Genomic DNA, 12827 nt, shown 5'->3' with positions numbered 1-12827 from the left:
TAGTCTTCATAAAAATACAATACAGTCATTCATTGTATTAGGATGTATTTACCTACAGTGAAATCTTAATAAAAAAGCTGCATTACTGAAGAGCCTTAAAAGTTAATAAAGATACAACATTTGGTAGCATAATGTTGCCTATTGCTATCTCTAAAAATGTAATTTGAAACTTACGTAATAATGAAATCTTCACAATATTCAGAAATTTCATTTTTGGAAACATCAGTAGACACCTCCATTTGTTCATCAGCGGTATCTGCACTTCTCTCTGCATCTTCAGACAGTGGATTTAATATAGCACCTATAGGCAATTTTCTGTAATCGATATCATCTGCAATATGATGAAGAATGTTAGCTTAATTTGCCTTATAAACAGTTTAAATTTGTAAAAATTGTTTATCAAAATGCCATTTACCAGGTGCCAGAGACCATATACTTTCTTCAGGTGGATTATTTCTTTGTCGGAACTTATCTTCCAAAGCCTTCACTGCCCAAATACAAATGCTTTGTTTCAAATAATTTGTATTAACAACTAAAATATATACTTAAACTAAACTATGTCATTAAAGATATAAGACAATATATAGAATATATACAATAAAATTATATAAAGTAATACACAATACTTTATGTTGTGTGCTACATATTTATACAGATTTCTTTAAAAACTACACCATAAGAAATTTATAAATTATTGAAATAAATCAGAACTCATACAGCAAGGTACTGGTATTTTGGCAAATTTTGAGAAAATGTGCTGCCTGCATGGGAGCTTTCATGGTTCTCCCTCTGTATAACATGACTATGAATCAGTTCTCCTAAGAATGTTATCCACAAAAGCATTCACCTAAGACAGCCTTTGTAAGCATTATCATAATTCAAACAAATGTAATTCAACGAGAGCAAAAGAGAGATAAGATAAAGCAGACACATGAAGAATATTACAAATAGCCAGAATCATTCACACAGTGATGTCTAAATCAGTCATTTATAAGCAGAAGCTAACAACTATTAACTAATTACTATAACAACTGTTACTTATTTACAAAACTGCCTAGAGCTTCTAGAAGATTGGGGGAAATCGCTCGTATGACTTTGAAAATGTTTTGTTTTACTGAAAACTTCCAGATAAACAAATAAATAAAAACAATACAAAATACCAGAGTAATCAGATCTGAGGTTTTAACTGAACCATCTTAAAAATTCAAAATTACAAGCGCCACAACATAGCATATGAAATAAAAATTCCAATAAGTAGTAACACATCTGACCTAACAAAAATAAGAAATAAAATTATTTCACCCCCTCCCCAAAATTGTGCTAAATAAATAAATAAAAAGTAATAACACAACATAATTATGTAAACACAAATACTTATGTATTTTACAGCAATATATATATAATGAAAAGATTAACAGAACTTCTTATTTGATTGCAATATATTCCAAGGATTGTAAACTATCTAAAAGGCATTTAGTAGTTCTGATTTTAGGTGCATTTCTAACCTTACGAAAGTAGTTTATTATTAAAATTTCAATATCTAACCATAGCTTGGTGTTCAAAGAAAAATTTCAAATATTTTACCACAACAGTTAAAAGCCATGTCATAAAATTCCAACTGTCCCAATAACTAAATGAGTGTAGTAAAATAAAATAAGCTTTCTCCACTCTAGATGTGGCTATTTTATATGATTTATATACCACATAACAACAATAATTGCTTTTTTGATAGTAAAGAATGCTTTATTTTCCTACAGTTCACAGAAAAACATTAAAACATTTTTAAAATGTACAAAAAAAAAAAAAAAAAAAAAAAAAAAAAAAAAAAAGTATTAAAAAATAATGCATACATTTTTTAGCTTCATCCAATGTAAAAGGGCGGGCTCTGTTATTAATAAGCTGGGAACAACCATCAACAGCTTGTCCTTGAGAAATAGCTACAAGTAATACTATCTGCTTGAGAGATTCCTTATCTAAATCTTCATGTGATGCTATGCTAAAATTAAAAAATGCAATGCATAAACATTTGAGAGAAGATATACTGTACAGTATATTACGAAGATATTTCCTTTATTGCGGAAAAAAAACTAGCAATTAGTCCAAAAACCAGACAGTTATTCAGTCCTCAGTTACTTAATACACAGTATATCAAACACTGTAATAAATTTTTAAACACTATATAAATTTTGTCCTCTCATTCTGAGACTGAATTCTTCAGAGGGGCTTTGTCTCCCTCCCCAAAGCCTACATTGGGATTGTGCCACAACTGGCACAACCCAAACTCAAAACTGGGAACTGCACACATACATTAAAAACAGCTCGTGTTGTCTCTGCGCAGCTTTAGCTGATTATTTAACTTGGTTTTAACTTTACATTTCTATCTGAGTTGCAGAAAAAAGTATTGGCTAACTAGAAGTGCTATCTTTAAATTATTCCTTCAGCTGAATAGAAGGGTCTTTTCATCCTTCTCATGCCTTGTCATTAATATAGTTTGAATTTAGTGACTAGTCGCTTCACAGTTCAAGTAAAGATCTAGCCAGCATGTTAAATTTAAATTAGCTAGAATCTTGCATATGGTGCCTGAAAAATTTACGAACTATGTCACAGGACACTAAAAAATTTAGTTTGGCTCCTCCAAGGCTTCAAGTTCCACCAGCACCAGTTAACAAAATAGAGGGTTTTGGCTCCATAGTCGAGATCATGAGGGCCATTATGAAACCTGCTACAACTTTTGACAGAAAGAGTTCTGTTATGTCATTGCTGCTGCATGCATTTGCATGTTGGATTATATTCTGTTCTGGAAATGCAAAATGTTACAAATGCCACAGGAAATTTTAAAGGCCAAATATTACGCTGATATAAAGGCAAAAGCAAGTTCCTGCTAGGTGATCCAAGAAATGACACCTACGCCAGAGAAACGTACACCTTATGCTGCTATCATAGGAAAACGTCAAACTGAGTTCAGGCAAAAAAAAAAAAAAAAAAAAAAAAAAAAAGCAATGTTTCATAAAGAAAATACAAGACCACATGTGTCTGCATTCACCAGTTGGATTCTGTACAGAATTGAATGGGACCTTTTGCCACACCCACCATTTAGCCCTGACATCGCTCCTTCGGACTTCTACTTTTTTTCACACCTGCAGCTACATCTTGCTGGTGCTATCTTCCATTCAGCACAGGACAAACAAAATGAGATTGATTTGTTTTTGGACTCGTGGCCACCAAGTTTCTTCAAAAAAACTACCAAAACGCTGGTAGAAAATCATAGATTTGGGTAGTGATTACTATCCACAATAAAGGTACCGCTTTCATGTTTTATTAACCTTTTAAGGATGGGTGTCCCATATATGCATTCCATAAGAACGTGTCTTACAGCCAGGCATCCCATCCATGCATCGCTAGAGATTGCATTCAGAGGACGGGTGATGCGTATACCCATTTTCAGCTGGAATGTTTTTCTGAAGGCCACTGGATGGCATCCTATGTCCATTACTTTTGAAATAAACACAATTTTAGGTTCCTGGCCTTGAGTTTGATATAGTCTACTTGACTTTGGTATTTTACTCATCAGCTCTTGCGAGGGTGAGGGAAAGTGTAAACAGAGGTGAGCTCTTTAAATCGCTGCGTGCTAATGAAAACGTTCGCGTGTCTGATTTATATCCAATTCCTTTTCTTATTCTATTTTTTTTCCTTTACTATGTACGGTCTTTTAGGGTTAGTATGTGGAGTATTGTTACGTTTTGCATTGCCTTTAGATATATTTCCGTTTCTTCTCTTTTTATTTCGGAAAGAGTTACCTCTAGTCTATTATGGCGGGAAGGCGCTATTTATCAGAGGAAGAATGCCCTCGCATGGTCAATGAACCATTTATTAACGCAGATGAGAGTGATGATTTATTTTCTAAAGAGGAAGTGATACTTTTCTAAGAGTTAGTAAGTGATACTTCTCCGCGCTTCGAGATTTACCACACTCAGTCTTCATTTTAAATTTTGTTACTTCTTACTGTAAATAGTCTTTATTGTGTTGTTTTATTAATTTTAACCTTTATTGATGGATTTTATCAATTAAAACTTTGGCATAATTTGAATAGCTCTTCTGAAAATTATTTTACAAGATAAGCAATTTTTTAAGTATATTTTCATGTAAAATAAAGAAAATAATAATAATAATAATAATAAATAAATAAATAAATAAATAAATAAAATAAAAATAAACGTTATTAAGTGCTAGTTTTAACATATATAAGAGGGACACAATAACACGGCGAATAAATACTAATTCAGAAGTCAAACAACAAAAATCAGCGTTATATTTTCAAAATTTTCACAGGACTAGTTTCGATGGTTTTACCGAACCACCATCCTCAGCTGCAAAACCGCAAATGAACAAGATAGGAAATAAGTTCAAGATTGATGCTTTTTTGGCAGGCAGTATGCAGATTTATATTCAGGAATCTCCGGTTACGGATGCTGGTCATTCATCCATGGTAATTGAGAATTTCTTTGATTCGGCAATATCTTTTTTAATATCATTTTTGATTTTTTGTTTCTCTTCCATATGGTTATGAACAAGAGCCATTACAGATTTTTCGTTGGCTGGAAGCTTCATACCCCTTAAGGCTAATGAATGTAGAATATACTCTGACTGAGTGATCTGACGAATCGATAAACCATCTACTGCAGTTCATTTTTGCAACAATCTCTTCAATTGACGTTTTGATTACGAAATTATCCAAAGTTTTTGTTTTTTTAGCTCTCGCTTCTGCCTCTGCTTTGTCAACGTCAATGTTATGACCTCTGCTTAGATGACGACACATTGTTGACATATTTTCATTTAAAATGGAAATTTTTGTTATTGCATTCATTGCAGCATGCATAATTTTGGTCTGCCTCAGCAAAATGACTCCAAACGGTTGAGCTTTTGTTTTTCGGCATGATTACTATTCTGGGGGGGGGGAGAAAATACTATTCTAGAATATGTGTGTATTTACGGCTGTAACTCCAATAATATTAACCATTTTTACCAAAATATTGCTAAAAATTCGATTAAGTTTGTGTTGAGATATTAGTAATCGCATTCTTATTGGTTAAAAGGAAGTATAGCTTTCTATCACATCCAATGCATTAGCTTTCTGTCAGGTCCGAAGTATTCTAAAACTTAATCCCATTCTATTTGTTTATGATTTGTTAAAACACGATCTGCTTGTATTTCTGCTTGTGTCTCTGTGTGTATTTCTCTGCATATTATTCTGTAATAAATGTTCATTTTGGGAAACACGGCATTTTTAATGTTGACAGTTTGTAATTTTTTTTTTTTAACTGATACTAAGAAAATTATTATTTACATATACACATTACTACTTAAAAGTATATTGTTTCTATCGGTAAAGATTAAAAATCCTTGCATTTCTATGTACTGTATGTACTGTAGGCGGCAACAAATTCATCTCTTTACCAAAACAAGTTTCAACACTGTTCAGGTAAAAGTAAAAGCATTATTGTATTGTATATATTTATACTCCTTTTATTGTTTAACTTTACTTATCTGTAATACAAAAGTTTTAGTTTTTATGTACTTAAAAAGGAGCATTTTTATGACACCAATAAAATGTCTTTTAGGATTCTTAAGAAATATGTTGACAAATAAATTAAAAATAAAATGCAGAACGAAAAACATTTTGTATGAACAGAGCTTGAAAGCTCGTCAGGCTTTGATTTGAGTATTGAGTACTTGAAAATGACCAAAAATTATCGAGTATCAACCTCGAGCCTAAGCTCGTTCCAAACTCTAATACCGCCCAATCTGTATTTTACCACTCTTAAGCAAACTTTTAGAAAAACTTATTCTTACAACGCTATCATCTTTATAATCATAAATTGTTCATGAAAATCAGTTTGGCTTCATAATGAATAAAGCTATTAATCACACTCTATAAAAAAATGCACAAAGTTCTACAAAGCAAAACTAAACATCAACATTTCATACTTATTTCTCTTGATATAAAATCAACCTTTGATTCCATCTCTTTGAAAGATGTTCTCCTAACATTATGTTCCATCAACTGTCCAAAAGTTATCAAAGACTATCTAAGTAATAAGTATCTTCAATATAATTCAAATACAAATGTTGAGAGATATAAAATAACAAAGGGACGTCCACAAGGTTTGTGTCTGGGGGCCTGTCTTATGAAATTCAATCACCAACAAAGCACTCAAGAGCTATAACAAGGTCTCAGACACACATACCCAAGCCTCTGCAGATGACTTTTAATTGATAATAAAAGACAACAGCAAAAGAGAAATAGATAACAAAATGGTAAACTTTCTAGAAATATTGCATTGATGAGCAAATAAATTTCAGTTAATAATATCCATAGAAAAATACAAAGCCTTATATCTACCAAAACCTGGATTTTCTTTCAGAAGTATACGAAAATTATTTAAAAAATTTCACAAGAAGAAAATCAATATTGAAAATACCATCACATATTTTTGTATAACAACAGATAGCTACATCTCCTATAAACATATTAACTTTATCAAAAACAAATTCTTAATTATTTCTAATTATTTCAAAATCTCTAAAATCTATTTCAGCCAGCACCTGGGGAATATCCCCCTAAACTCAAAAAAATTTGGTTATCTCACAGTAATAGAAAAGAAAAAAAAAAAAAAAAAAAAAAAAGATCTTACCATGTAGCTTCTGCCTGGGGCACAAAGACATTTTCTGTCAACTCAAAGACTTTTCCTACTTTCAATGACAAAAATTTATATCACCTCATTTACAGACACTCTGCAAATAAATACTGGCATTTCACCAATAACTCTTACACTACAAAAAGAGGCAATGAAAACTAGTCTGAAGACTAAATCAAACAGGTCACTTCAATAACAACATCTCTCTCCCCTCAGACTACGAATAGCTAAAGCAAAACTTAGATTTACACTCCTTGCTTAATTATACAGATAATATAATTAATAAATATCTTGAAAATTATCCTCTATATGCTTTTTTCTTATATATATATATTGAAGGATCAAAACCTGATATAGGAGTGGGCAGTACATACACACATAAATTAAATCATGGAACATCAAGCTAAACAAAACATATTCAGTATTCCAACCTGAACTAACAGCAATTAAGGAATCTGCAAAACATTTTTCAAAAAATTGTCCTTCCAGACAGTGCCTCAGGCATTCAAGCAACAGCCAAACTAAATTGTTCACCAATATTAAAGAAATCCAAATTCTTTTCTCACTTTTTCCAAAATTTTTAAAACCCAAATTGCACTGGGCTCAAGCACATGTAGGCACCACAGTAAAATAGCAGATGTAAAAGCAAAGGAAGCAGAAAATAGTCCTATCACACAACTACCAACCTAACTAATCTAATACAGTAAAAAGCCCGAGAGCCAGACTCATCGGGACTTTGCCAATTCCTAATTTGGGATTTTTCCGGATATTAGATCATCAGTTTAAATCTGGTGTAATAGTATTCGTGATTTATGAAATAACAAAGCATTTATGATCTAAAGGGTATCAAAATTTACCCTCCCCAAAAAGAGGAGTTTAATACTTTATTAAACATTTCTTAATTATTTTTATTTTCTTTTAAAAAATTCTTTAAGTTGCTTCATTATTTATGCTAATACTTGCTCTTTAATTCTGTAGACAGTCAAAATTTCTTGTTGAGTCACAAAAGTTCCACTGTTCAAGTTCTGTAATTACTATGTCAAGAATTCCGACTAACTTGTCAATCGAATTTTTTTCATCTTCAATAACCTTTCTTGTCACTTTCTTCACTATTGGTAGTGGTATTTCCTAAATCTAGAACCATACTACAGATTTTGCCATCCATTAATTGACTGATGATTGGGGCATTATCATCATAATGAGAAACTCCTATTATATCACCTTAATTATTATCATATCTTCACACTTCTTTACAAAACCCATTAATTGGAAAACTTCTCCTATGGCTAGCGATATCAAAAACCTTCAAATACACGCTTTCCTCTTCATCATCTTCACAATAAAATATAGCAGTTGGGCATAAATTATGCCAAGCACTTATTAAAGTATCTGGACACGCATCTTCCCACGATCTTGCAACGCTCCACAGAGCAGATTTTGTGCTAAAAAATATTTCGAAAATTCTTGATTAGTCTTGTGATTATTCAAGAAATGTAACATGGATTTTAAAAATGCTACTTTATATTTGCATTTCAGCAGTGCACTACTTCGATATCCATAGGCTGAATGATGGACGCACAATTTGGAGGAAAGAATAATATGGTTACATTATCTTTCACTAAAACTTTAAGTGAAGTATGAGCCAAACAGTTCAATTTAAAATCAGGACAAATGCTGCATCATCAGGTAAACCAACCAAATTCAAATGCTGCCAAGCCTCAGGTATGAAATGATTTTCGAACCAATAATTCATTAATGCTTGTGTCATTCATGTTCTTTTATTTGCAAAACAATATAACAGGGAGAATCTTTAGTCATTGAAACCTCGAGGTAGTGTATTTTTTCCTATTATGAAAAGTTTACACTTGTGCATTCCTGCAGCATTTACGCATGCTAAAATTATTAGTCTCGCTTTGAAATCTTTGACACTAGTTGCAGCCTTTTCTGTAGAAACTGCCAAAGTATTTTGCAGTACATATTGCCAGAAAAGACCAGTTCTATCAGCAATGTAAATTTGTTCTGGAGAACTGGAAACTTTTCACTATTAATATATTGGTTTGAACCATTAGCATTGGACCCATCAATGGCACACTCTCGCTGTGACATTATCTGACCCATTCAGTCATCACTTTGTCATGATCCTAACTTTTAACATAATAAAAAAAAATTTCAGTTATTCAATGCAAGTAAGTAGAGTGTCAGAATTCACAAAAAAATTTAAAAAGTTAATTTTTCTGTTTTCTTATATCATATACTTCAGCATTGACTTTCCAATGCCATCTCAAGTAACTCTGAAACTGATATACCTTTATCCATTTTTTGCAGCTATTCCACTTTTTGTTTAATAGATACCGAAATATGTGTCTGCTTTGTAGATCATGTTGCAGCTCTAGAATTAGAAAATTCTTTTCGACATAATTAAAAATTCAAACTTTAATTCAGGGGCGTGGCTAGATTGGGGGCAAGGGTGGCATCTGTGCCCGGGCGCAGAATCCAAGGGGCGCCAAACTGATGTTACGACATTTTAGAATTAAATATTTTCCATCCTTGGCATGCAGTAGCACGAAATCTTCAGTTGTCCCTGAGCGCTGAAAACCCTAGCTAGGACTCTGCTTTAATTTTCATAAAATTACTGTAGTAATAACAGCCTGCAAAAAAAAAAAAAAAAAAAAAAAAGCTGAATTAAATCAGGACGTTAAGGAACAGCGTAATCAGCTATATTAACTGAAATTCCTTGAAATCAGTAAAGTATAATTTTAGCCTAGATTAACAGCATCTGCTATACATTATTGCCTATGTATCATGATATTGTTGAACAAAGAGAAAGTTGATCTAACAAGTTTTGTCTTGCTTCTATCACTCACTGAGACAATTAAGCTTAAATTGTATTATTTTAGTTATTTACTATACTAACATCAATTTCTTGCACACACCTAAGGCTGAGTCCTGAATAAATAAATTCCCACATACACTCTAGGATCGGTGCTACATATTTTACCACCTGATACAATCTCTTCTACTACCAAGCGCCTCCGTAACTTCTAAATTTTTGCCGCCCCTAAATGTTGGGTCCTAGTGCTTTCCCTAAATTCTAAAAATTTTATCATCCCTTAATTTTGTTGCTCACTGCTTCTCTAAATTCCAAAATTTTTGTCTTCCTTAAATTCTGCTGCCTGGTGTGGCCATATGAGCTCTGTCCCCAGTTCTGGGTTTATGTGCTTAAAAAATTAGTTACTCTCAATAGTACTAAATGTAATCTTTTGTTCTATGAGTATTATTAACAAAATTTATTTTTAACATATGGAAAGAAATTTTTATTAAATTTTCTCTCATGAACATTTCTTAGTACATTTAACTTAAATCTGTAATAAATGCCAAGCGCATGTCAAAATAAAAGGTTACCATTTACTTTGTTATTCATCTACTAATATAAAAATGTTTAGGTGTCGCCAAGCCTAATCGGCGCCGTCGTGCAAACATTTAGTGAGCGCATTTTATGCACTGACAATATTAAAGAGACATTGCTTATGGCTAACATTTAAAATGAAGCATAATTAACATAATAATATGAAAAACCAACAAAATTACATAAACAACAAAACAAAAAACAAGTTATCTCTTAGGCACAAAAATCAAAATAGTCACAGACTGCGATGCATTTCAGAAGACAATGCAGAAAAAAGATCTTATACCAAAGATACCTAGATGGGCACTGCTACTCGAAGAGTTCGAATATGAAGTTATCCACAGACCCAATCAACAGATGAGACATGTCAACGCATTAACCCTTTGCGGCTCAGTGTTCCACTACATGGAACACCCAAATTGAATCGCTTCTGAAACCTTTAAATTCAACCATAAATAGATAAAAATGCCTTTATAATATACTTTGAAATTTTTTTTTAAACAGTAGATAGCAGCATATCACAAGGAGACACAGAATTTTCATTTATTATGTGTTATTAAAATCCACTTTTTTTGAAGTAATTTTCTCTATTTTTTTAATGATATAAAAAATTTTATTTGGAAAAAAAATTAGGCATAATTTTGCTGGCTGTACTCCAAATTATTTGTTCTATTTTTTTTTTTAATCTTTCATACAAAAACCATACGCAGACTCATTGAATTAAACCGGGTGTTCCATTAGAGGGAACACTGCGCCTTTAGCGATCTCATGCTGTTACGAATCAGAACATCTGTGCTTAGGCGAGAACATCCGTTGTTTACGTTTTCTGTTTACGTTGTTTTGGTGGGGGAGAGGATGAATTCAAACAAAGCAGTATTGAGGGGAAAGCCTTAATATTGGCATCTCGAATTTCTTGGGAGTAGTTTTTTAGGCGGGAATTTTATTAGTAGCTTTACTTAGTTATCTTTACTTAGACCTGCGCTAATTTTTGCTGTCACTTTTTAGTCTCATTCCCGTTTATTTTCAATAATTGTGTAGATAGTTTTCGTGTATGTATATATTATAGGCTTATTTTTCTTTATTGTTAATAGTAATTGTAGTTAATTATTTTAATCGTAGTTGGTTTGTGCTTCCATCAAAAAGGTGCGACTTGCTTTGAACAATTTCGCGAAGCTAAGAAATAAGAAAATTTGTAAATATTTTTGTATATAGGGCTTGTGTATATAGATATTTATCTCATTTATCCGTATATATTCAAGAATATTATGTATATCCTAGAAACCATGTATACAGACATAATACACAGTTTTTTCATTCTTATACAAACGCTTCTACTCATTTTTGTGCTTCACTGCAATGCTCGCTTAGTCGCACTTTTAAAAGCTCTGGCGGCGCAGTGTTCCACCTTATGGAACACCCACAGAATTAAAACGGTATGTGCAATTTTTACAAACTTTTACATGTATACTCCTTTAGGACTAAATAGACTACATACAACTTTTTTTATTGAAATTCCGACTTTAACGTATAGTGCGTCGCAAAGGGTTAAGTAGGCATGCTGTGTGCATGGTCACTTGTTCGCAAAGTGAAATCACTACTAAGATTGCAACAGCGCAACAGGCTGATGAGCGTCTTCAATTATTGAAAACTCTGGTTGAGAAAGGACTTAGAGATAACTATCTGCTAAAAGATAATGTGTTGTATCTGCAGGAGAGAGGTTGAGAACTCATCGTTGTGCCGGAAGCGATGAAATTCGAGATCATCCGTGGCATACATAACAAAGGACACTTTGCTGTACAAAAGACAGAAGATCTATTGAAAAAAGATTTTTATATTTCGAATGCCACAAAGAAAATAGAGCGCGTTATAACGAACTGTGTCGAGTGCATCCTCTGTAATAAAAGGCGAGGGAAAGCAGAAGGTCTATTGAACCCAATCCCAAAAGACAATATTCCGTTAAGCACATATCACATAGATTTTGTAGGACCCCTGACATCTACAGATAAGAGATACCGACATATATTTAAAGTGGTAGATGCTTTTACAAAATTTGTCTGGTTTTACCCAGTCAAGACAACATCAACGGCCGAAGCTGTACAGAAACTAAAAATCCAACAAGCTGTCTTCGGAAATCCTTCAAGAATTATCTCTGACAAGGGATCTGCTTTCACTTTAAAGGACTTTGAGGAATACTGTAAAGATGAAGGAATTCAGCACATACAAATCACAACAGGCGTTCCAAGAGCCAACAGCCAGATCAAAAGAATTCATGGAACCCTTATCCCAGTGCTTGCAAAACTGTCAGTATATGATTCTGCCAAATGGTTCAAATTTGTGCCTGATGTCCAAAGAATCATCAACAGCACCGTCAGTAGATTCCTGAAATTCACTCCTTTCGAGCTGATGACAGGCGTGAAAATGAGAAATAAGGCAGACCAAAGAATTAAAGAAATTCTCGATGAAGAATTCCTGAACTCCACCATCCAGGAGAAAGACTCTATTCGTGAAGAGGCTAAAGCGAATATCTTAAAACTGCAGGAGGAGAACCGACGACAATACAATTGACGTCGTAGAACCGGTCTACTCTACAAAGTCAACGACCTAGTAGCCATTAAAAGAACCCAGTTAGGAGGCGGTATCAAGCTAAGACCTAAATTCTTAGGACCTTATAAAGTGATCAAGATTAAACCACATGATCAATACAATGTAGCCAAAGTAGCATCTTA

At 32.9% G+C, this 12827-nt stretch overlaps 1 protein-coding gene across 5 annotated transcripts in view; it reads right to left on the bottom strand.

Moving 5' to 3' along the window:
• The window catches only part of LOC118183211 (ribosomal biogenesis protein LAS1L), a 163453-nt gene that overhangs the window by 57523 nt on the left and 93103 nt on the right, over positions 1-12827 (bottom strand). For all 5 annotated transcript variants that reach the window (XM_085818617.1, XM_085818615.1, XM_085818616.1 and 2 more), the window contains 3 exons: positions 1851-1996; positions 416-487; positions 175-331 (listed from right to left, as the gene is read on the bottom strand). In XM_085818617.1, coding sequence (XP_085674743.1) covers positions 175-331; positions 416-487; positions 1851-1996 — 375 coding nt within the window. The remainder of the gene's footprint in view (positions 1-174; positions 332-415; positions 488-1850; positions 1997-12827) is intronic.

Source organism: Stegodyphus dumicola, chromosome 6 (genome assembly GCF_044657685.1).
Source record: "Stegodyphus dumicola isolate Sdum_Otavi_A_Nest chromosome 6, ASM4465768v1".
Lineage (NCBI taxonomy): Eukaryota > Metazoa > Arthropoda > Arachnida > Araneae > Eresidae > Stegodyphus > Stegodyphus dumicola.
Note: the sequence above shows the minus strand (reverse complement) of the source record. Positions and strands in the feature narration are given on the sequence as shown.